The following is a 26,672-nucleotide window of genomic DNA, read 5'->3' on the forward strand; positions in this document are numbered from 1 at the left end:
CTCTAAGAAGCTCCTGCTCTTTACAACACTCCGCCTTCAGGAAGTCATCACAACTATTAAATCTAACTAACTAACCACGGAATCATTTTGTTTTTTGCTGTCCTGATAATGTAAACGGAGACAGATAATCTGAAAAAAAATCTAATTCTTCTGACTGCTCCCTGTGAACCTTCTTCCATCTGCAGAAATGCTCTGCTCCCTGTCGGACACAACCAATCAGAACCAAGAGGCGGGTCTTAGCGCTGTCAATCACATCTCCAGATTAGTAAGTAAAGCCACTGATTAAGAGTGAGGATAAGCAAAAACTGCTCAATGCGCTAATGTTTCTCTGCCATTAGGACTTTGAGCAGTATATACCTGAGGATTATTAACAGCAACAAGACCCTCCTACTGACTGCGTGGTCATTTCTGGTCTGGACTGGTGTATTTCTGACAGAAGGACCACAAATTATCTGACTTGTTGTACTGTAATAACTTTGTGTTTGTTTCATCAAATATGTAAAATAAAAGTGACATATTTCAGCTAAAACATGGATTACTTTTGTCCATCTTCTATCCATCTATTTGGTTGTCCATCATACTTCCATTAATTTGTTTCCTTATCAATCCATTTCTTTATTCATACTCCAATAATATGTAGCTGTTTCCCATTCTGTGGTTTAAAGCTTGCCTTCTGTACAAATACTAACTTTGAATTTCCTTCATAATTGTTAACTTCTGCGGTAATGGCTTAAAACTGACAGTAAATTAATTAAGAACTCTAAATGCTATAATACAAGGATATGTATGGAATTTGGACATTTACAAAGATGCCTTTTAGAAATTCGCTTTCTTTCCCACATCCATCACCAACTAGTATAACTCTTTGAAGAATTTTGAATTAATATGAGCTACAACACACTTAATTTTCCTTTGGGATCAAAACAGTATTTTTGAATTTGAATTGAATAATAGGATCTTAAAGCTGTTTTATATATGAGTCACAACCGGTGCATATATTGTACGTTTTGACACCCTCGTCATCAGCCTCGCGCTACTCTGTAGTCAGGATACATTTGTTGAGATGTGAGTCACCAGCCGGAGGAGGCAGAGGAGAGGGATGTGGCGTTTTGTCATAACGCGCATTGGGAGTCGTCGGGGACAGAGGTCCCTGGTGTGTTTTCTCGCTTTCTCTGCCAGCTGGACTAGGCGGCGGATATCCCCGATAAAATGCATTCCCTCACGCTTGGGACGTAAAAAATGAGCAGGTAGGATGCTTATATTATGGCGCAGCTGGCACTAAATGTACCGCCACATCTTGGGTAATTAGTCACCATGGTGACGACATCCCTCCTAACCTCTGCAAACCTACGTCATTTAGATACTAATACCTGCTTTGTTTAACCTAACCTTCCTGGCATAATTCCGACTGTCACGCGGCTTGCGCTACTCCAAGTTGACAAAAATCAATGTATTAATTTGTGAGAATTTGAGGCCGCGAGAGCACGTGTTGTGTTGCCTTCACGTGTGTCGTAAAGATTGGAATTAAATATTCGGATTAGCAAAGCTGAACAATAATGGCTATAATCATAAAGGCGTTTGAAACCATGTAAACTGCTTTCGGAAAACCACTGCCACCAAACATGTAAGACATACATTCCCGATGTAATATAACCTTTTTGCATTTATAATTGTATAATGGATGAGGGGCTTTCTTACCAAGCGTGTTGCTTCATTTTTCTAAGGTGTTTCTAAACCAACACGACTTCAGTGATCAAAATCGAGCATTACTAGCAAAATCAAACGCAACATAAAGTTATTTCTCTGATTTGAGGTGTAAGCTGTAATTTACTAGATGTACCTGAAAGCAGCATCAAGGATAAGGAAGGTCTTCATGGATGTAATAGATAGACCGGAGCGGTGCTTATTTATGTAGGCGTTGAAGAGAGGGCAGAGGTAAGACTTTACCAATAAGCATTGCTTACTCAACGTACTTTGATATTAAAACGAACTAAAATTGTATGTATTGTATCTTCACCGGTGACTTGAATGTAGCCGGTTTGGTTGATTTAAAGTCACACTGGCGCACGAGGGAGCATGGTTATTGAGCAACATCATGTGGCTAAACTCAAACAGATAAGGACACTTTTGCTTTTCTAGGTGTCATTTGCCTTGGGTCTGATTCTGTTTAACAGTTACTGATAAGCGAAAAGCCTAACACCGGTCGCAGGAGTGCCTTTTACTATGAACGAAAGCCGGCGTGGAAGAAATGAATTACCGAGCGCGTGGGGTCTAATTATGCAGTCTGGATCTGCTATGTGAGAGTTTAATACTCAAAGAAGACAGTACTATATGAAACAGAATCATGTTGTTATTGGCTGGCGTAGTATTCAGAAACCTGATTTAAGTTTAAGTTTCGTACATTTGTATTTCTAGAGGTGGCCTCTATATTGTTTTTGTTTTTTTTGAGAGTTGGTCATTGGATTTTGACCGGTAGTGCTCCACACAAATGTTTGCTTTTTGGGTTGATTGCTTGGTCGGCTTCGGATTGGGCGAGTTATTTAGTGCACACTTTGTATTTTTCTTTTTCAGTGTTGTATATTGTCTTACAAATTAAAATTTGCCTTGTATTCAGCATTTAACTGGGGATTGTCCTTGGCCAGACTGGCAAGTCAGATTAAGTGCTGTAACCAGCTGTTGCAGCATTAAGCATTGCTTTGGCCTTAGACAGCATGGACAATATTAATAATTTTAACTCGTTGTTTTCTTGCTTCCATGATATTTAAGTAGAAAAGTAACAGCCAGGTGTTGCTGGTAAAGAGAAATTCTTCACACATGGTAAATATTTAACACAGTTGCTAATTTTCCCAGGACTTTATGTTCCTGCCAGTCCACCCCCAGCGGTCCATCTCATGCTCACTTAAAGACCGCACTTAAATGTTACAGTAAAGGATATTCAAAGCAACACTGAACAAGTACAGCTTGTTTACACTGTTGCATATAAATGAATTGTATACATTATGGAATAATGCCCATTGGAGAAATGATGCCAAAGTAAAGATATTTGGTTGTAATGGACAAACCCAAACACAGCAGCTCAACTCCGACCAGCTGTTGAGCACAGTGGTGGGAAGTGATGGTCGGGGCTTGTCTTGCCTGGGCACCTTGAGCTTTTCTCTAAACCGCAGCACATTAGAGCATTGTTTCCCAACGCTGGTTGTCGAGGCACACTGCCCGACAGGTTTTAGATGTTTCCCTTCTTTACTACACATGATTCAGATGATTGCAAATGCCTGTCAATTGAAATCAGCTGGGCTGAAGCAAGAAAACACCAGGGGAGTGAAAAAATTGGATTTGGGTCCAGCGGGTCTCATTTGACCCCAAAAATTCTCATTCGCCTGCTGTATGTATGAAGCCTTTTTTTTATTTTTTTTTTATTTTTTTATTTTTTTTTACATGTCCTGTCCAGCAGTGTGGCACTTGAAATTATTGCCCGTGTCAAGGTGAGGCCCAACCACCAGATTTACTTTCACAAGCAGAGCATTGCAACGTTCGCCGTGATGCTCGTATGATGTTAAATTTCTAAATTAACAAGACGGTCTAGTCAAAGTACAGTCCTTAAATGAGACACTGCCAGTCCTTTGGAAATAACTTCAACAGATTCCTGCTAAAAGTGGATCCTTTTAAACCTTTTCAGTTTAACTGCAGAGAAATATCTAATGTGAGGGAAAACCGGTGATGGGTCATCTGAAATGTTTCCTGCGTATTAAGAAATTGTTTATGGTTGTATTTGGGTTTCCAGAAATATGTGGAAGGGATTGCTCCTCAGGTAATCTTATAGCAAGGCCAGGCTGACCTTGGATGAGCCATGTTTACCAATCATTAGACATAAAGTTCTATTCCAATATCCTATCTGCTGTTATGTTACCAATTATCACCATAGACTATGGCAATGTTCAGGGTCATGTTTTGCTTCGCTTTATCAGAACGTAACGGAGAGCATTCGCTTTATAGCTCACAAAACTCTTAAAGCAATAATGGCATATAAATCAGAAGAACCAGCTCAATGTTTCATTTGTCACAGGACTCTTTATCTTTGTTGTTCTTGATAGACTTTCTGATTGGTTCTAAATATGCAGCATCATGGCTCACAGCCTGCTGTTAGAACTTTACCACACAAGTCTGGGAACAGTTGGCTGTTTAATGATTAATCACATTACTGAGCCTTTAGGGTTGATCAAATACAACCAGCCGAACCAGTTGGTGGCACAGATTCCAGAGGTGACTGCCAACCAGCTGCACGTGTGTAAACAATCACTGTCCACTCTTAAAGGGCCGGTGGTATTTTGTGGAAACGCCTTTGACCTGTCCATAATTTAATAATGTCATTCCCTCATTACACATGGAGTGTTGCCTTGATTATTTCATGCATATATGAAATAATCATACATAATGGATGTGGACCTAGCACCACCTTTGGTTCGAAGCTCCTCGTCCACTCAGCTCCTCCAGACTAGCCAATAGCAATTAGGAAACACCTGGTAGAATTGAATCAGTTGAGCTCATTATACCAGCTACTTCTCAGTGCAACGCTGGTAAAAAATATTGTGAAAGGGTTAATATGTTGTGATGTCCTGACGGTGGAGTTTTTGGTACAACTTTAAGTTTGATCCAGAGTTTATCACAAGCTTCATGTAAAATGTCACTGTAAAATCAGTTAAATTAGGTTTTAATTGTAACTCTTGTGACTGAGAATAATTTAAAACTGGTTTGGTTTGCACAGAACCTCCCTCCAGTCTTGACTTTACCTGATCAGTTTTGTGTTCGACAGTAAGCAGACACTGAATTCTGAATGAATCAACCTGTTCATCCTCAACATGACAGAGGATGTCATGTTGAGGATTTCTATTTTTTTTATTGAGCCTTTAGGTTAGGTTTTTATTTCTTCAGTTAGTCTTTTTAAAAATGTATAATAAAGAAAACGGATTTGAATAAAATTTCCTCCTACTGACACACGCGCTAGAAAATGTGTATCCAATTTTATCTGAAGTGAATGAGGAGCTACCTAAAGTGTGAAAATGCTTTAAGCAGCTCCTAAAGAATTTAAATTGATTTATTTAAATAAATAAATTATTTTATTTATTTATTGCAATACTCCTTCTTTGCAATTCTCTTTAACGTTTTAGATTAAACATTGCTACATGTTACTGTTGCTGATTTTTTTCGCTAGAAAATGATGTGAAGGTTTGAAAGGAGAACATAAGATGGAGATGAAACAGTTGATCTGTTGCTCTACCAATTTTCTATTCTGGATTGATTTGGGGCTTATTGTATTGTGGCTGAGAAGTGTTGATCTCCCAATGGGGAGAATAATTAAAACAATAAAAATAAAGTTGCCTCCTACACGTGATCCTCAAACAACTATCTTTAGACTACGTACATCTGTCTGACCTTAAAGAAGTGGACGATTAAATAAGAAGTACATAACATAAACTATTTACAGTAGATACACTGTCTGAAAGATTGGTTCTTAGAAGGTCAAGTTTTCTGATCTTAGAAACTCTGTAAGACTGAGCTCTGGTGGATTATACAAGAACTGGGCAGAAAATCACCTGAAGCTGGAGTTAAGAGTTATTATTTAAAATGAATAACTTTCAGATTGCCAGTATAGAAAGCTACATGTACAGCCTGGTGGCAGCTCTACCTTATAGCATGCTGATTAATCAGTGGAAGCTTATATTTAGAAAACCACATGTAGTGGCTTTAAAAAGTATCCACCCCTGAGATGTTTTACCCTTATTACTTCCACTAATCAGTCATGATCAACATTTTTGAACTTTAATCTCAAAGAGAAAACTAATTTCTACATAAAAAGATGACAAAAAACAAGTGACTGCATAAACATTCACCATCTTTTGAAGTGACGGACCTAATTCAGCAGACGTCCATTCACTGGTTAACCAGTATTCCTGGATTTTATTACAGCGTGAAGAGGAATGAACACTCCAGACAAACCCACTATAGATAATATACTGTGCTGTAAACGGTCGATTGTTATCCTTGTTGTTTAGTTTTTTCTAGTTCTGCTAGGTTTTAGTTTTGTTTCTGAGGTTTCCTGGATTCACCTGGTTTAGTTTTATTAAACTAAAAAAAATCTGACAATCCACAGAGTTACTATTTTTGCACATTAAAAAAAGCTATACGGGTAGATACTCCCTCACCTTTTGGCCACTACAGTTTTTGAGTGCCCCCACACACGATGCATTACATGAATTGTTTGATCTGTGTTGAGTCTGATGGGATGGAGTGGATACTTGTGGTTTGCCTTGAACTCATTTAGAAGCCCTGAACCAAAGCCCTGACCTCATTCAGCACCCTGCGTCCAGCTGCACAACTTTCCACTACTCCAGGTTGACACATTAGAGGGAAGCTTCCACCAGCACAGAGCAACTCGGTTCACACACGCTTATCGTTTCTCTGTTGCTGGGAAACAATACTGATGGCCACAGCTTTAAGAATGTTGTTTTACTATAGTGGCATTTACATGCCTGATTTTTTTATTTTTTTTTATTATTTAATTTTTTCTCGGTAAAAAGAAATTCTGATATCACAAGAATTTATAATCGGTTCAAAAAATGTTAATTAAATCACTGTGCGAGAACTCAGAATTTCCTCATGTTTTTAATTCAATTGAAATAAATGAACATTTATGTATACAGTATTGAATCAACAACCTTCACAGTGAGCTGATGGAGCACTTCCTTGTTGAACACTGTTCCTTTAGTACATGTGTTGTAATGAAGCAGCTCTCTGGCTAAGAGGGCTTCAGCTAACTAGTGCAGAAGCTAATGGTTTGCTGTGAGCAACATTTCTGTGTACTGTACAAAGCATTAACGACTCTCTATTCAGACGTAGTGGGGTTACTTTAGTGTTATACACACACAGATGCACTGCCTTGTACTGTATTTAATTCAGTCAGACAGTAGAGGCGGTGTAATAAATCTGAACCCTTGGAAAGGTCAGCACAGCGGCGCTCTGAGGTCCAGCTGTCCAGGTCATTACTATGACACCTCAGTCTGCTGCACTGCTTGATGCATTCAAAGAAACGTAAGGGGAACGTTTTCAGGAACAGAAAACTTAGTCAGACCAGGATGTTTGAAAATCTAACCACAGTTGAGTCTGCTGTGAATTATTTTCTCAAGACATATTTAAAAAAAAATTTTATGCTGGATTTTATTTGTTATAATTCATGCCAACTAAAAGTTGAATACATTGGAATGTGTGGACTGAAATGGCTTTTTAAGCAAAGGGGATTAAATATTAAGAATAATTGCAGATATAGGTTTTTGCCTCAAATGTAAAATGTTCCTGTGAAGTATGTTATTTCAGCAAATTACATTTTTGTTTCAGTTTGCATATTCTAGTAATTAATTGATTTACTAAATTAGTTGACAAATATATCAACAATTCATTCGTCACACTTAATCCAATTGTTTCAGCACAAATTTCATGCATTAAAAACAATATCTTCATCTTCAAATAATGGCATAATTCATTATTTGACAAAAGTGATTTATTTGGCATGAAAGAGATTTAATTATTTTCCCCTTGTCTTTTTTTTTTTTTTTTTTTTTTTTTTTGGCCAACGACTAAATTTGACCACTTTGTTCTTTGTGAGAAACCTGACAAATCAGTAGCGAATCAAAGACTTGCATATCAGATTTGTTATTGCCTCTACTACTGGTTCAGATTGATCGTTTGAAGATAACTTCAGGGTAGAAGAAAAATCCTAGGTTCTAACAAGTAGGGATGAGGAATATACTTATAGTCAAGTAAATCAGAGATAATTGGCCAAAATAAGGTTGGGATTTACTGCAGTCATGTCCAGAGCTTGATCAAGCTAGGACAGAATGTCATTGAGTCAGGCCTGTCAGCAGACGGCAGTAACAGTGTTTGATGGGCTTACATGAGGATTTAATCTCAGACTTGTTTTCATAATTGGAAATCTTGAGATTTTTTTTTGTTTTCTACAGAAAAAGTTCTCTAACAGAAGTGAAAAAACAGAAATAATGGCAGAATCTCAAATCTGCAAGAGTTAACTGTTATAGACTGCTGCTCAATGCGGTGACCAGCATGAAAAACCTTCAAGGATCACTTTAAAGGCTGTTGGTCTGTCCGTGGGAACAGAGACCTGATGTGGGAGCAGAGCACATTCTTGCACAGATTTCCACACATTATTGTTCCAATTAACGGACTTCAGAGTCGTTTAAATCAGAATGAAGTCTCACCGTTTTATCTTAATCACGCTGTGATCTGGACTGGATTAATATTCCTTATAAGGCTGCACAATCACAAATGTATGATCATTGCATTATCGGTATCCATTCATTTTCTGTACACCGTTGTCCCTAGTGGGGTCAGGAGGAGTGCTGGTGCTTATCTCCAGTGAACACTTCGGGCGAGAGGCGGGGTCACCCTGGACAGATCGCCGGTCTGTCGCAGACAATATCAGTATGTCCAATATATTCAAATTGCTATGAACTTTCATTTTACATGTTACTGTAATATTTAGCAAGTTGGACAAAGTCTGTCAGCAAAACCCTAACACAGGCCAAAAGGCCAGTGCAACACACAATACCTGTTCTAGGTATTGTGTGTTACCTGGCACAATAAAAAATGTTTCCTGCACAATAAGTTGTCCCAGAAGTTATTGCGATAAATGATATTGTTGTTTTGAGACCATTTTCCAGCAATATTATGGTAATGGCATGAGAGTGCAGAAACACTTTCTTAATGATTAGTAAACTTTAAACTCTAATGAACAAGTAACACTGGAACTGGAAGACATTTAAAAAAAAAAGACAAATAAAATGTTAAGGTGAAGACCTGCTTCGCTTTACCTGAAAGGATGAAGGAAGTAATGGGTGAGTTTTCTCACCACTATCAGCTGTTACTCCTCTCCCACTACCCTGTTGTTCCTCTGGTTCCTGATCTGGAGTATCCGGTAAGACCTGTTGAGAACAACCTGTGAAAGGAAGAGCTCTTTGATCCAGAGCTCAGCATGCAGTGAAAAAGGATCCGTCTCAGTTGTTGACCAAAGAAAATCCCCTGAAGTGAGTTCTGTGAAAGCACAGAGTTAGGTCTCTTAATTAAACATATTGCTGGATTCTGTTTGGTTTTGTTGCAACCACTGCTTCCCAAAAGAAACAAGAAGGTGATGTCTAAAGGCCATCATCCATATTGAATGGCCTGTAAAAATATGGACCTGCATGCTTTAGAAAGTTGAAGGGAACACAACCCTGATCAGACATCATGTCCATGTCGCCCGCATGTTCCAGTCCGTCCTTCAGGCTGAGTTTATGGTAGATGCATTCATTCAATATGTTTCCTAGTAAGCATTGGGCTCCACTGAGAGACAAGAAGCACCTTCCTGTCCAGAATTTGACCTCATAATTAGCGTTGCTATATTCTGTGAAAATGAGCTCTAGGCAGATTATGTCACAGATGGCTGTAAAGAAAGCAGGAGTGCCAACACATAGAAACTACAGTTCAGTGATTTCTATCAGGTGTTCTTAAGGCAATTTTTTTTTCTCTCCCTCCTGCTATTTTAGAAGTTGTGACCATTATAGAAATGTCAAGCCATAGTTCAAAGTTTAACTGCTCCTCCTGGCTGCTAAAGATTGACCCAGTGTCCCAGAAACGACTGTTTCAAAATATGTCAGTCATTAAACTCCTTTTATTACCATAATGGTGTTTTCACACCTGTTAATCTGGTAGTGTTGGTTCAATTGAGGACAAAAAAAGGCAATGTTTATTTCATTTTCAGTAGCCCACTTAATGCTTTTGGAGTGATATCTGGTCTGCTTGCTCTTCACATATGCATGTTTGGTTCACTTCAAACAAAGACCTGGGTTTGTAGTGGGACAAGTTTGTGTGTGTGTGTGTGTGTGTGTGCGTGCGTGTGTGCGCGTGGGTGTGTGTCTGTGTGTGTGTGCGCACCTCAGAGTTCGATTATTCATTCACAACTCCCAAAGTGAAGCAGAGACTTTCTAGGCAAATGAACCAGAGTTCAATTAAAGAGAACCAAACCGGGAATCTGAATGGAAAACCAGCTCGTATGTCATGCTTGATTGCTTTCCATCTGTGGTAAACCTTATAAAGACATTCCTGTGATGCCCTCATATTCATTGGCGCAACGTCTGGTGTTCCTTTGTTCCATGGTGAAGGTCACCATGGGTAGGCTGCTTTCCTCAGCATCGTAACCAGCACCTGAGGCTCCTAGCCACCTGAATCCAGCACCACCATGGGGGAGGTGGTCCAGATGCACTTCACCACGGTGGACTACGTCATCTTCGTCCTGCTGCTGGTGGCCTCTACCGGCATCGGCCTCTTCTACGCCTTCTCTGGGGGCCGCCAGCGCACCACCCAGGTGAACTGCGACCTCCGTGTCTGTCAGGCTTCCCTGGGTTTTAACATCTGACGTGAACTTCCTGTTTGTCTCAGGAGTTTCTGATGGCCGACCGTTCCATGAGCTGCCTGCCCGTGTCCCTGTCCCTGCTGGCCACCTTCCAATCGGCCGTGGCCATCCTGGGCGCTCCGTCTGAGGTGTACGCGTTTGGGACACAGTACTGGTTCCTGGGCTGCTCCTACTTCTTGGGCCTGCTCATCCCAGCCCATGTCTTCATCCCAATCTTCTACAGGCTTCGGCTGTCCAGTGCCTACGAGGTACCTGCATGTACAACGGCCCCTACAGTTATTAACAACCTGTTCAGAAAATGTGCAGAAATATTTTTGGATAAATTAACTATTTATTGTGGGAACATAACCTGTGAGATTATGCTCCAACAATAAAACATGAATTTATTTAAAGCCTCTCTAATGGTGTTGGTACTATGTAGTGGATGCACATCTTCCTCCCTGTTTTTGCTCCTGTTTGTCATTAAAATCCCCCATGTTAGAATCTCTTCCGTCTTTGTGTTGAGCCCTTATCAAGCATGCAATTTTAGTTTAGTTTGCTGCATCAGTCATAGTTTCATGGCTTGTTTTTTATGCATTTTAAACATCTTCATACTCTGTCGGATCACTTTGTTCACACCTGCTCCACAGTGACGTGCGGTGAGGTTCATGGCTGGTGAGGCACTGACGTCATCAGAATCAGATTTGCAAATAGACGCATAGATTGACAGCAGTTTACAGGTTATGTTTCACTTCTGCATCCTTACACATACAAACTGTAGCTCACAAAACACACATATTATCTCCTGCTTCGATTGAAAGTCCACTTGAGAAAACTTTTTTGGTGTTGTAATGTAGTCATCCATGTCGAAAGTCGGGATAAGCGAGAGGAAAAAAATCACTATCTCTATTATAATCTATCGCTGCACTTGACTTGCTTCCCGAATCGTTTAGCCTAGCTCGCTGTCACTTACTCGGCAGTTGAGGAGTGAACAAGACTTAACGCCTGGGATCTTGAGCGCCCCCTGCCATGAGGCAAGAGAACTGCCTGCCTCACCTCGAACCTGTTCTCTGCCGTTTATAATCGCTCATTACGAAACACGTTACACAAACACAGTTGGTGACAAAAAGCACTGTACATTATATACATAAGCTAAATTATTGGAAATAAGTTCACATATTAAATTTGTTTAAACCATTTTATTGACGCCGTACAGCAACATGCTCTCTCCGCTTAGCAGCCAGCGCAGAGCCAGGGGTTGCGCAATCCAAGGTGAGGCAGAGCTCGCTGCTGCCTCACCGGCATCGCTTCCAAGCATTTGAATGGGAAAATAAGAAAATTCAGCGATTTTGAACAAATAAAAATCGAAATTGGTGAAGCTACATGAAAAATAAATATTTTTTAGTACAAACCACCGGATGAATATAACAATTTAAATTACTTTATGATTATATATTTTCTTTCTTTCCATGATGGCAGGTGAGGCAGTGCCTCACCTGCCTCCCCTGACCGCACGTCACTGCTGCTCCACCTTTTAATCTTTCTCAAGTATGATCTCAGAGTTCAACATCTTATCTCTCCTAACCTAGCGGAACGAACACATGTTCCCATCTTCAGTGTTTATGAAGGACATTTATCCTCTGATCAGTCATTTACTGGGGAATGACTGCATTAATGTCCTTTCAACAGAAACCATTTGTATCTTCGATCAGAACTTCTTGTGGCAGTTCTGATCCGCTCCATTGACTTACACAGACTGTCTCTGAGATGATGTTAGGGATTTTTTTCATTTAGTTGTTTGTTCTTTTACGTTCTCCCCAACAGTATCTGGAACTGCGTTTTAACAAGATGGTTCGCATATGTGGGACTGCGACCTTCATCTTTCAGATGGTACCTTGATCTGCTTCACACTTCAGTGTTTTTGTAGCAAAATTATTAAATTCACCTGTTTGTCTGATTGAAACCTTGTTCCAGCAAATGTTACCCGCTTTATGATTTTTATACCATCATTACCATCTCCCCACATGAGTTTGTTGTTTATCCCAAAGCAAATAAACAGACCCACTCCATTGTTGCTAATGTTAAAATGTGTGAACAGTGATTTATTCACACTTTGAGCTTTGAAGAATAAGAGCAAATCCTCAAAAGGATTTCAGATTCTCCATATGAACAGACATACTTCAAAACACTTTAAGGACTTTCTTATGGGGTTCTAAATACAAAAACACACCACAATTTTTAGATTTTTTTTTTTTTTTTTTAAGAATGAAAAACCACATTTGTTTTCCACTTCACAATAATCCTCCTTGTTAGGGTGATTTAAAAACGCCTTGTATTGAAGTTTTACATGTTTACATGACACAATCTGTAGAAATTCATTGAATACTTTCACAATCCAGTGCAGTAACAGAGCCTGGGTCATGTTGACACACTATCAGAATTCAATCTATCTTACACACCCACAGGGGTATTAACAGGTGCTGGATCTTTAGGAACTACTCCATGAACTTTGAACTCTTTCTGTGTGTGTGAATTTGAATCGATCAGTCCTTTCTCTCTGCAGGTCATTTATATGGGGGTTGTACTTTATGCTCCAGCTCTGGCTCTTAATGCAGGTGAATACATTAGACATTACCTTCCGTCAGGTTTTAGCCCATTGCACTACCAGCTGACTGTAAGTCTCTAAGTTCAAATTTCTGAGTTATACTCTGAGTGTATGTGTTGGTTTTAACTCTTCTTCTGACTTGCAGTGACAGGTTTTGACCTGTGGGGAGCAGTGTTGGCCATGGGGTTAGTGAGTACTCTGTATACTGCTCTGGTAAGTTTAGTTTTTCTCACTTGTGTCAATTGTAATGTCTGAATCCAGCTTTATAAATTTGTTGAAATGGAAAACAATGGTTGAAGATTTTTTTTTAAAATCATTTTAAAAAAGCATGTCTTCTAACCTGGTGGTGTCCTCCTGTCCTGTAGGGGGGGCTGAAGGCAGTGATCTGGACCGACGTGTTCCAGACCGTGGTGATGTTTGCGGGGCAGCTGGCTGTCATCGTGGTGGGAGCCAATCAGGCTGGAGGGATAGTCGAGGTGTGGAGGAAAGCGGTGAATGGCAGCCGCATTGCTGGACTCGAGTGAGTACTGACTGGATCGACCTGGAAGAACAATACAGCAGTCTGTGTCAGCGCCACTAACTCCAGATTTAATGGGAGAATGCAATAATTCAATTAATCACATGATGAAATTAAAATGAGCTCAATGATTTCCATTCTAGTTGTTGTTTTTTTTTAAGGCAATCTTGTTTAAAGGCTTCATAATTCATTTTAGTTATTGTTTTGGTTGTTTTATTTTGAATATTAAAAAGGTATTCCAGTTCCAGAGTGGAGTGTTCTTTAAAAAAAAAATAATAATAAAGTTTTAGTCTTACAGAGGACAAACTTGCATTATTATGCCATTCTCATTAAATGGTTTCAAAACAACAACATGCTCATTTATTGAAATAATTTCTGGGACAATTTATTGTCCAGCGAAATCTGTTTTGTGACAGGCCTAGTTGTGTCTCTGCAGCCTGAACCCCGACCCTCTGGAGCGCCACACCTTCTGGACGTTGGGAGTCGGGGGAGTGTTCCTCATGCTGGCGCTGTACGGCGTCAACCAGGCCCAGGTCCAGAGGTACCTCAGCTCCCGTACGGAGAAGGGGGCTATCATGTGAGCATAAATGGCTTCTCATTGGGATTACATTAGTTGAACGTGAATAGTAGTGAAGAATGAAAACCTTTGTTCCCTGTCAGGTCCTGCTATGTGGTTTTCCCGTGCCAGCAGATTGTCCTCTCTTTGGGCTGCCTGATGGGTCTGGTCATGTTTGCTCGCTATGGAGAGGACAGCCCTCTGGACAAGGGCTACGTGAAAACCAACGACCAGGTGAGGCTCAGGGTCTTCATGATGGCTCATGTGTGCTAAGCTCCTGCTGATGCTGAGCTCCTCTATGCAGATGGTGCTGTACTTTGTTATGGATGTGTTCAGGGATCTACCCGGTCTCCCCGGCCTGTTTGTGGCCTGTCTCTTCAGCGGAGCGCTCAGGTAAACCACACTAAACCCGGCTGGACATGAATAGATGCATCTGCTCATGGTTTGTCCTCTGTCAGTCCTGATAACTGTACTTTTCTGTGTTCAATCATTTCATCATTCAGTCTGTTGTTTTTTGTCGTTTTTTTTTTAACTCCCTCCAGCACCATCTCCTCAGCTTTCAACTCCTTGGCAACAGTAACTATGGAGGACCTGATAAAGCCTCATTTTCCAAATATGACTGAAGCAAGGGCCACTCTTCTGTCCAAAGGACTGGGTAAGACGAGTTGCTTTTGAGGTATTAATGTTAATGAATTGGCTGACGAGTTATGCAGGCTATTTGTTTGATTTGTGATTTCTGGTTGGTGTGGTTGTAAAACAGAAGCTAACCTCCTGCCTGTGCTTGTCCTGTTCCCCTCAGCTTTAGCCTATGGACTGGTGTGTCTGGCTATGGCCTACGTAGCCTCCATAATGGGATCAGTGCTGCAGGTAACTATCCAACCTTTAGCCTCACCAGCAGGACAGAGTGAAGTAGAAGCTGTAGCTGCGTACTGAATGGAGGAAGTCAATGTAAGACAATATGCTAGTGATACCTCACATGCCACTGGTAGCATTTATGCTAACATTAGCATTAGCTACTTTTAGCTTATACCCTTATTTAAACATATTGATGGAGTAACGTCTTGTTACTCAACATGCTTATGACTGTAAATTAGTGTTGATTCTGAAGATATGACCTGTCAGCTGTATTGGTGTGTATGAAGCTGTCTGACTGCTGTTATTCCAGGCAGCCTTCAGTATCTTTGGGATGGTGGGTGGCCCCCTGCTGGGACTCTTCTGCCTGGGGATCTTCTTCCCTTGGGCCAACTCTGTTGTAAGTCTTAATTCAGGACGTCTTCTAAAAACCTGTCCTAGAGAGACAGTGTAGCACACGTCCTATCTGACCCACTGTGATGTCTCCTGTTGCCAGGGAGCAGTAGTCGGACTAGCAGCAGGCCTCGCCATGGCCTTCTGGGTCGGGATCGGAAGCTTTGTGATGCGAATTTCTCGCCCCCCACCAGGACCCCAGCTCAACGCCACCGCTCTGCCACTGTTCCACAACATGACCACTACTGTCCTGAGCTCCCTGGTTACCAGCCCCACAGCCAAACCACGGTAACACACCCTGCATGCTGCAGCACAGCACACTGGTTCAGTTATTTACTGCTCTGAAGTTAGATTAAAAATAATAATTATGAGTGTTAAAGGAGCAGTCTAATGTAAAATCAAAATTTGTGAGCTTTACATCATCAAAATCATAGTTGGAGTGTTGCCTTTATTGTTTTATGGATGTTTGAGAAATCCTTTAATCTCCATGGTAACCATTCAGCTGTTCAAAACACCTGGTTGAATCTAACTCCTCCTTGAAGGATGAAACTCCTCCCAGGAGGAGTTTCTATGCTTCCACGTTAGAGCACCCATCCCATGTAACTCCTTCAGACTAGTCAGGAGCGATTGGCAAACACCTGGTGAAAGCGAGCTACTTCTCAGTTCAGCACTGGTAAATAAGTTAAAGGATTAATAGAGGAGTGATCTTGTGATGACTTCCTGAAGGTGGAGTTTCAGAAAGATCTGGTGTTTTTTTTGTTTTTTTTTAGAGACAGAGGCCCAATTTCAAGACGTTGCATTACAAAGTTACACTTCTTTAAAGTCATATTTGATAAATCATCACCTTCCTAAAAAATGTACAAAGTTGTTTTTTGCCAAAAGTGATCCCTCTCACCCCTTCCCAAAAAAGTGACTTTGGCCATTATGTTAAGGAGGCGATGATGTACAGCATTTTTTCTAGTAATTGAAGTCAACATGGCTACAATTGCTCTATGAAATGGCACTATGTGCCTGTAAAATTCCCTTTTAAACTTTTGACTTGTGTTTACATTTCTTACACAGATTGAAAATGGCTTTAGTTGTTGGAAATAAATGTAACCCGTCTTTTTACTGTGTTTAGACCAACAGGAGTGGAAGCTCTCTACTCTCTGTCCTACATGTGGTACAGTGCTCACAACTCAGCCACTGTGGTGGTGGTGGGTCTGCTCGTCAGCCTCATAACAGGTACAAACATGAAACGTGTTCGACGCTCCAGCACCGTGCACAACTACTCGTGTCACATTTTACAGAGGAATACAAAAGCATCTCGCTTTTTGGATTTTTTTTAACCTTCTTATCCCTCAAATGAAAACACCAGGGCAACTAAATGCATTATAAGTTACATTTAGCAAAATGTTGATTAGTGTTGGGCCCCAATTAAAATATTTAATCAAGTTAATTGCAGGGTTTGTGACTAATTAATTGCATTTTAATTGAAATGCATAACTAAATAATCAAGTCAAGTTTATCAGTAGCACATGTCAGGAGCAGGACAGTACAAAGACATTTACTCCATTAAAAACATGCAGTAAAACATAATATTTTTTTCAAATGAATTAAGAGTAATCATCATCAGATGTATTGATCAATGTTCCAGTTTAATAAAAGGTAGCTTTAAACAATAGGCTGTTTTTAGCCTTGATTTTAAAGGAAATCTGTGTTTCGGCTCCAAGTTTGATACATAAGCAACATTTTCAAATGAAGAAGCTTTTCTTGCCTCACTAAATCCAAAAGTTCTAAATCCAGTTCAAATCATAGTTACAAAGTAATGATTTAGGGAGTGAAAAATGTTGAAAACTGCTTTTTATTGCTCTTCCACTTTACAATAATGCACTAATTTGTGTAGGTTTCTTATGAAATGATGCGGAAACTGTTCAAGGGGTGTAAATAGTGTTTTCCTCACAGAAAACTGTTCAGTGTTGCTGGTTATTGAAGCCGCCAGCAGCTCCAGTCCCTGCTGTGCCCCTGTGTTTTCTTTGTCTGGTGTAACCGTCTTGTTCCTGTCAGGACCCATGAAGGAGAGGGATCTGACCCCGGGAACGGTGTTCCCTGTCCTCGGAACGCTGCTGTTCTTCCTGCCGGAGCGCTACAAGGAGAAGCTGTGCTGCATCACTCCTCTGGCCCTGAAGGTAGCTCACACTCTCCGTTTCCTCGCCTCACCCCGTCACACCACGTCCCCATCGCTTTTATCGTCACTGTTCTGCAGCCCAAAGAAATCAGCAGCCAGCCTTACCAAATGGCCAAGAAGGACGGCAACGGGGCGGCGTGCTGCAAGGAGGACACGGCCACGGAGGACAAGGGGCTGGAGAGCGACAGAGCTCAGACAGAGGACGAGGACGAGGATGTGGACACACTGACCACGCACACAGTCCAGGAGACAGCCTTATGATCCAAGAAGCACACACACACTTTGTCCTGAGCTGCTGGTGGATCCTGTCACCCTGGTAAAATACTGATGTTAGAGAAACTGATTAGAGGGCGTGGCCTGTCTGAGAGGGCGGGGCTATTGCTGCTTCACTCAGGCTGCTAACATGCAGCATGAATGCTCTAACGCACCGACTGGTGTGACCCGATCCCATCCGCACTTTGGCAGAAATAAAAGAATCAGGTAGGGAATTGTTGCACAGTTAAAATCCTTTATTTTTATAGCAATAATAGAGCCACAAATTCTAGAGTATATGAAGATTATAATTAGAGAAAATCAGAGACTGAAGCGTAACAACATGGCGGCTTGGTGTCCAACTCCTCTGACTCGTTTAGCTGCCTCTGAATATGGGTCCATGTAAAGGAAGCTGTGCTGATGAGAGCAGAGGGACGTCTCATGGATCACAGCTGGTCCTGAAGGAACCAAAGAACACTGAAGATGAAGCACAATAACAATGTTGAAGCAAAACGGTCAACTCAAGGGGAAACGAAACAGAAAAGGTCCAATAAAGATGTTAGTGATACGTTTTAGAGCAACTGAAATGCAAAACAAGCTTGTCTAAAATAACCACTGACCGCTCAGTGACATCATGACACTGAGCTCTAATTCTGCTTAAAACACTTCCTGTGTTCCACATCCTGTCATTGTTTCAGTAGCTTTTGTTTTGTTTTAATGAAAATGTACCAAATGGTAAACCAGACATCAAAAATAGTCCTAGTGAGAATAACTAAATGAACTAATAAAAAATGAGTTTCCTTCATATGGAAACTTATCATTAAAATCTACATGTCAACCTGTCATATGGCCCAAATCCAGGTCAGATGGTCCTGGAGGAAGTTGAGGTTGGAGGCGGTGCGCCACTAATGATCTCCCTGTGTGAAACATTGACTGGAAACGTTTTGTCAGTATGTAATAAGTAAGGCAGCATGGACACCACTTGACTTCTACAGCAGAAATTCACCATTAGTGTGTTGAAGATTGTAATATTTTAAAAATAACTGCATATTTATATTTCTAATGTTAAAAATTGCACTTTATCCATGTTAAGCAGCTTATAAAAGGATAGTTGCATCTTCAATTGGAAACATCTAAAGATAACGGAGTGTTGGTGAGTCAGTTTTCTCTTAAATATAACCAGAGATCTGGATCCTAACCTACAGTGATGGACGTGTTGGACCACCGAATATTTGCTCCAGTGACTGGAGTCGATAGAGGCCCGACCTGAAGTAGGTGGCTTGTGAAGAGTCCTGCTCCCTGGACGTGTAGGCCGCACTGGGCCTCATCATGCCAACACTCAGTATTAGCATGAGATGTACAGCTGATCAACGCCTCTCTCACATGAAGGTGGTTTTCCTCTGCTCTGAACCCGACCAAGAGGGAACTGAAGAAACATCTCTAATACCTTAAGCTTCTGTTAAGTGCCCTTTTTCTATCTAGTTCTTGTAAATGTCAACGCGGAAGCTCAGTAACTTTATTTGTCACTTTTTGGAATCAGAATTCTTGACCGCATGTGGCGCTGTTCTGTGTCCAGTGTTGCTCGGCCTCCATGTTTGTTTCTGTCATTGCTCGGCATCACCTGAATGTTTTCCAAAGGGTCTACACAAAGCCCGTTTACCTCTACAGTCTGTAAGCACAGCTTAAAGTTACACATGCTAACTTTTATGAAATTAGTTTTTACACACTTATAAAAACTGTCACTATGCTGTGACAGTATAGTATAAATATGTAAAAAAAAAAAAAAGTTTATAAAAGTTACTGCAGCTTTAACTCGGATGTCATGGCATGTGTTTTTGATTTTGTTTTTTGCCAGTTCCTTGGTGATGTAAGCGGTAGCAGCCAATCAGAGAGCCGTTTGCAGTGAGCTTATGGTTCATGCAAAGCAGCATGTTAGCACCGTCCTAACGCCAGAGGACCTGACCGATGCATATAGAACCAGACTTATTTCCTGATTCTTTTTTTTTTTTAAACAGTAGAACATATTTTAGCTCTTATTTTTCTACGTTTGTAATTTTCACCTAAAGCCTGCGTGCATTTCCTGAGCTGAAATGTGCCGTTCTATATGCAAGAAAAAAAAAAAAAGCCCATGAAAAGTTTTTGTGAAAGAATTAAAATGTAGCCGACCACCAGCTCATCTTTCTGCGCTACATTTTGAAATTCTGCTGACGTGTTTCAGCCTTTTCATGGTTCCCAGTTTTTAATGACATGTATATTTTTGTGATTGTTTACCTTTTTGAATCCTCCATGCCTGAAATTACTTGAAGTGTGTGTGTCTGTTGATCTCTTTCCAGGTTATAGTAGCCTCTTTTACAGCTAGCGTGCCATTATCCTGTTAATGTTGACATTAGATGTGAGTTGTGAACACTAACACACTTGTAGAAGCGGAACCTCCTCCAGGTTATTTACTACTGTTATTAGAACTGTAGTAAATACAGATTCTGTAGCTTTGTGGCCTTTTCACAGTGAAACACTTAGTAATTTCTCTACACAATAAATATTGTTTGGAACAATATTTATGTTTTTATCATCTCATCCACAAGAATTCTTCTTGTTCTGCATTCCAAAAACAGAGAGGTCCTTCCTCCATCATCAGAACGTTTCTTTGAACTCCATCTGGACCAATCAGACACTTTGGAAGTGATGCGTTGTGATGTAACTTCCTGGCTGAATGAAAACGTTCCTGTTCTGTTTCATTGTGTTTAGATGTGCGGTTCAGCAGATTTCTAATTAAAGTGAGACGCCATTGAAATGATGATTTGCTGTTTAATGTGGAAAATAAAAACAAACGTGACTGTCATCTGTGTGTTATGGTGCCATCTAGTGGCACCATAACTCTGGTCATCACCTTTTATTGTGATTAAAGGTTCTGTTGAAACAAGGCTTTGTGAGGCTTCTTTAAATCTACCCAAGGTGTAAAACATAACCTACAGGCTGTAAATAAATGTTACAGTAGCGCCATATTCACACTCTGGGTGTCGTATAGCAACAATAAGAACGTTATTGATCTGTAAAGATTAGCAGCTTTCTTTGTGTTCCAGAAACGGAGTCCAAAGTAAATCTGTAATCAATGTTTATTGAAGACAGAATGAGTCGGCAGAGTAAAGTGGATAATTATTAACATTTCAGTTGTTATTGCAGATTATGGGGGCAAAGTGTTAGTTTTTTTTTAACAATGTTTTTACATGGACATAAAATTAGTTCAAATCTCCTTTTAACAAAATGTGCATCTACTGCAGAAAAATGAAGGGACAGATGAAATGAGAAACACTTGTTTCTTATTAAAGATATTAATGTCAAACCGAGTTAAAGTGAGTAGATACAAAATTGTGTCAAAGGATTTTATTTATTATGGTCAAATAAATGCAATCATTTGTATTTATTTACAAATGAGGTTGTGTCATTAGATCACAACCTTAACCTCACGCTCACTGCACTGCAGGAAGCCACGCCACTTGTGGAAACTTTTGAGGTGGCCTAGTTAAAGTTTACACCTAAATCCAGTTGAAAACATCAAATGGACCGAAAAAGCTTTCAGGTTGTCTCCATATGGATTTAAATGAATCACCAAGAATGACAATGCGTTAAAAATCATATTTTGTATGTATTCATGTTAATCTATATACTGTTTGTTTACAAAACAAACAAGCTTTAGTAATTCATCATTAAATTGAAATTTAGCAAATTCTATCATCAGAGGTTATTAATGGCTAAAAGCAGGACAATTTTAAAGACATGTTAGAATGTTTCTTGAGAAAGGAACTGTTTGCTGCAATATTCAAATTCAATAGAGTTTGTTTATAAACATCTCAAGACCTTTTCCATATTCTTCTTGCTGATTTACCCTAATCACATTCAGTTCCATTTTAGTTCAGTATTTGTTCTACAACATTAGAGTCAACTTGTCAAAGTTTTATTCCAACTCGCAAAGTTTTCTAAGGAGTCCCAGCTGGTTGCAGCAGTCCTTCAGACTGAGCATGTATGTAGCACCAGTGGAGAGGAAAAACAGGACGGAGCCTCCAGCAGAACCAGAACCAGAACCAGAACCTGGCTCAGTGTGAACGGCCGTCTGACCGCAGAAGCTCTAAGTTCTGCCTGTCCAGTTATTGTCTTCATTACTCCTGGAAATATTTCTGCCTTCTCATCCCTCATCTGAAGTTACCTTGGTAACGTTTTGATCACATTATGGGTGAGGCAATGATTAAACTAAACTCACCAGGCTGTCTTCACCTCACACCTGTGGCATTATGTGAGAACATCTACTCCCAGCTGAAATGATCATATTTAATAATTATTGAACAGGACAGTCCAGAGAATTATTATCAAAGGATTAGTGAAATCAAAACTTCCAAGATGCTCAAATTCTAATCTGGACCAGATTTAAACTGATTCCACGTCGTCTTTGTGTTTGTTCACAAAACGTGCGGCTACTATGGTGGAATGCAGAGGGTTTGCTGCCCTCTTGTGGTGAAACGCTCGCATATTTCTTGCAAACAACAGTCAGTGTGAAGTCATCTGACCTGGAGGAGGTAAAACGTGTCACTGACACTAAAAATAATGTTTCCACTAACATAGTTCATCTGAAGAAATAAATTAGAAGAAAGTAATGACCAATCAGCGTCTGGATCTTTGGAAAAATTAAAAGATGAACTCTTTCTGTAAGTCACTGAATCAAAGCCGCTGTAACACAGACTGCTTCAGGAGATCTGTCCTGTCCACAGTCGTCAGCATCTACAGTAACTTAAGAATTTTGAAATGATATGAGTTACTACAACATTTAATTTTCCTCTGGGATCAATAAAGTATTTTTGAGTTGAATTTGAATAAAATCATGCTTTGACAAACTTCACAAAAAAACAAAAAACAAAAAAAAAGGCAACAAAACACCTAAACATACAAACTCAAAACCCAAAACTTCAAATCATCCGTCTCAAAAATTCTAACATTTTTACAAACGTTCCAGAAGAAAGAAATAAAAACACAAAAGCATCAAAACACAACATTTTGACAATTTCAAAGACAAATTAAAAAGAGCTGGAACAATTTTTACTTGGAGTATAAACTCACCCATTCTATCAAATTCATTTAATTATTATTTTATAGATTTTTAAAGACTTTTTCAAATTTACATGATCAGCGATTAATGATAATGACAGAAGGCAACATGTTCCAGCAAATAGTTGCTCTACCAGCTGTTTATTGTTTTATTAGAGCATTAGTTAATAAATAGAAAGCAACAATAATTCCTGTTAAAAGTATGTTTACTATAGGTGAGCATAACTGTGAGAAAAGACTAGATGGTTTATGTCAAATGCAATAAGTGTTCCTGATCCCACAGAATGAGAAGCTCTCCCCCAGCATGATGCCTCCACCGCCGTGCATCACTCATTCCTCGTGTTTTGCTTTGGAATAGAATCCAGTCTTCACAGATCTGTTTGGAAATAAAAGTTAGAAATCGGCAGTACTTCCAGTCTTTGCTGTTTTTCTGACTCACTACGTTTCCAACAGAAGTTTCCTCAAGCTGAGCAACAATTCATGATAAACGGAGGAAACTAAACTACAGTATGAAATGTCTCCTCCCTCTTTCTGTGTTCCACTTCCTTCTTCGCTTGGATGTTTTTGTTGCTTGCTCTCTATTTTTTGTTTCTCCTCCATCTTGCCTGCTCATCTCCGCCTCCTTCCCCTCGGCGCCCGCGTCTCCCTGGACCTCCATCCCGTTCCAGCAGAGGTCTGGCCAACCCGGAGGTGGGAGTGCGGCCTCGCAGCTCCATAAATCCAGCCTGTAATCGGCGTGTACCGGCCATAATGAGCTGCAGATAGCACAAATATGCTGATTATCTCCCAACATGAGGGGGCAGATGCTTGGACGCTCACTTTGTTGAAGCAGTTCCAGTGGCATAAATAGCTGTCTGTACATGGACATGGGCAACAGCACATACACACACACACACACACACACACACACACACACACACACACACACACACACACACACACACACACACACACACACAGGTTTCATTGACATGTGTGTGTGCCTGCGTGTGTGAGGAGGAGGAGAACGCAAATACCATGACCAAAACCTCCAGCATCGTCCGCGTTTCAGAGCTCATCAGTTTGTTGGTTTTTTCATCCCAAAGATCAGCTCAGGCTAAAGAATAATACCGAACCGGCCCAAGGCATAAATGAACTGTGCCACCAAATCACTTCTATTAGTTTTTGAGACTGAGAGGCCAGTACTATTACATTTGATTTGATGGTTTCACAAAAGATAGATTAAAAGACTGACCTTTGTAAAAGTGCCAAATATAATCTTCACCGTTAAACTCTGATGCCATGAGTTCAATATTTTTTTATTTTTACATTTAAGCAAAGTTTGTTCAGAATTAAACAGATTTCACGACTAAAATCTGTCGTGAGTTGATCAGTGGGTCTCTGGAGTTCAGTTTCAACCAGTTAAATCAAATTATAACCTGGATAAACTGATTTATTCCAGTCTTACTTTTACTTTTGGTTTGTAACTTTAACTAAAATGTTTTTGTTTTGTTTTTTTTACATATTTGTTAAAACTGTCACCATGTTGTGACAGTAGCTGTAGCGTAGCAGAGAGCAAGGGAGAAGGTATGAGCGCCGCAAAACAGGTTGACTGACAGCACTAAGTTTTTACACTTGATCTCTCAAGTGTAAAAACTTGAGAGATCAAGTTTTTACACATAAGGCACTGTGTCCTTATGCAGGACACAGTGACAGTTTAACAAGTGGACTATGTAAGTATATATATATATACTTATATATATATATATATATATATAGATATATATATATATATATATATATATATATATATAGACCCTTATTAAATAGGTCTAAGACTTCAGTGCTGATATTATCAGAGCCAAACAGAAAGGAACATTCTGCGTTTTTCAACAGATTTTCACCTTTTCTTTTCTTTTCTTTTCTTTTCTTTTCTTTTCTCCCACTGCCGCTTCAATAATTTCTTCAGTTTGTTTTTCCGTAACCTCTGCTTTACTTCAGCAACTCCAGATTAGTCACCAGTACACACTATGGGAACCAGAGGACCCCCTGCTCTCCCCCTCTCCAGACATGGAGCAGATTTATAGAGCTAGCCTTGAACGCTGGGCTGTTGCTGGTGGAGCTGAGCCCATTCTGCTCAGAGAGAGCGATGACTTCAGCCCTGCTGCAGCGCTCTGCTCTGATTCACCCCACAAACACACCAACACCACAACCCGACCGTTATTTCACTGTACATATATGCAGATTAAAGACTCCAGGGAGTTCATTTGGATATTCAAAGAGCGAATACTAAATAAAATTTGTAATTAAGCCACATGCTTCGGTTAGTCAGCTAGTGCTAGTTAATGTGTTGTCTTCATTTTGGACATTTTGTTGTTTTTATGACGTAACCAAACAAGCTGAGGAGCAAAGTGTGCAACTGTTGTTCATATACTGCTTTAACATGTCTGTTAATAAGGAGATGTTGTAGTTTTTCCAGACATTAGTGTCATTTTACAGCACAACTGAGTAACTGTTACATTCAGTTTATACAAAAAAGTTGCATATGTCAAACATGACTTAAAGAAATTTGACTTAACTTGACACTTCGAAATGGGCCTCTGTCTCTTTAAGAAGCTCCTGTTCATTGAACACACACTGTACAGTTTCTCTGCTTTCATTTGTTCTGCATGGAAACAGATGACATTGTTTCTCCATTACATTTATTCTTCAGAAGTCGCTCTATCATTTGTTTTTCTCTCTACACAAAATCTATGTTTGTAGTTCTATGCTCCTGCCCATCCATCCATCCATTTTCTGTTCACCCTTGGTCCCTAATGGGCTCAGGAGGGTTGCTGGTGTCTATCTCCAGCTACGTTCCGGGCGAGAGGCGGGGTTCACCCTGGACAGGTCGCCAGTCTGTCGCAGGGCAACACAGAGACACACAACTGTTCACACACACACTCACACCTAGGGAGAATTTAGAGTGACCAATTAACCTGACAGTCATGTTTTTGGACGGTGGGAGGAAGCCGGAGAACCCGGAAACTCAGGGAGAACATGCAAAGTCCATGCAGAAAGACCCTGGGCCGGGAATCGAACCCAGGACCTTCTTGCTGTGCAGCCAACTTCTACGCTCCTGTCACAGCATTAATAGTCACCATCATTATGGATGCTAATAACAATAACAACTCCCATTTTCTCATATAACATTGTGCAATGTCTTATAAATTTTAAGAAATCCTTTATTGTCTGGTTTCTATTATATTATATTCACTCGCATGTATTTGTTACTGAGCTGCTGTGACAGGGGATTTTTTCCACATCGGGGTTTAATGATAGAGTATTGTCTTGTCTTGTCTTGTCTTGTCTTGTCTTGTCTTGTATTGTATTGTATTGTCTTGTCTTGTCTTGTCTTGTCTTGTCTTGTCTTGTCTTGTCTTGTCTTGTCTTGTCTTGTCTTGTCTTGTCTTGTATTGTATTGTATTGTAATGTCTTGTATTGTATTGTATTGTCTTTTATTGTATTGTATTGTATTGTATTGTAATGTCTTGTATTGTATTGTATTGTATTGTATTGTATTGTATTGTATTGTATTGTATTGTATTGTATTCAGACAGCAGGCTGGTTGATGAGCTGCTTCAGTTGTAAGACTATTCCCAGAAACTCAAGCTGAAGTCTGCTTTGGTCTGAATCATTACCCAACTGATTGATAATCTTTATTATCTTTAATTCTCTGCATTGATTTTATGGCTCTAACTGGCTGAAGAACGTAGTGGGAGCAACTCAGCAGCTGTGACTTCTATAACATGCAGTTCTATGACATGTATTCATACCGCTCAA

General features: G+C 40.0%; 1 protein-coding gene across 2 annotated transcripts; it reads left to right on the plus strand.

Moving 5' to 3' along the window:
* Nucleotides 1-1,085: 1,085 nt before the first annotated feature.
* Nucleotides 1,086-20,698, plus strand: slc5a6a (solute carrier family 5 member 6a). 2 transcript variants are annotated; one of them, XM_044105609.1, is made up of 17 exons: nucleotides 1,086-1,247; nucleotides 10,206-10,408; nucleotides 10,483-10,704; nucleotides 12,260-12,325; nucleotides 12,999-13,050; nucleotides 13,186-13,253; nucleotides 13,406-13,560; nucleotides 13,994-14,134; nucleotides 14,218-14,347; nucleotides 14,418-14,506; nucleotides 14,656-14,768; nucleotides 14,913-14,980; nucleotides 15,279-15,365; nucleotides 15,462-15,646; nucleotides 16,479-16,582; nucleotides 17,405-17,526; nucleotides 17,604-20,698. In XM_044105609.1, exons 2-17 carry the CDS (start codon nucleotides 10,283-10,285, stop codon nucleotides 17,784-17,786), a joined length of 1,911 nt encoding a protein of 636 aa, XP_043961544.1. In that variant the 5' UTR covers nucleotides 1,086-1,247; nucleotides 10,206-10,282; the 3' UTR covers nucleotides 17,787-20,698. The 2 variants fall into 2 exon arrangements, with proteins under 2 accessions (XP_043961544.1, XP_043961543.1); XM_044105608.1 differs by lacking the exon at nucleotides 1,086-1,247 and adding an exon at nucleotides 1,831-1,935.
* The last annotated feature ends 5,974 nt before the right edge of the window (nucleotides 20,699-26,672 follow it).

Source organism: Gambusia affinis, linkage group LG22 (genome assembly GCF_019740435.1).
Source record: "Gambusia affinis linkage group LG22, SWU_Gaff_1.0, whole genome shotgun sequence".
Lineage (NCBI taxonomy): Eukaryota > Metazoa > Chordata > Actinopteri > Cyprinodontiformes > Poeciliidae > Gambusia > Gambusia affinis.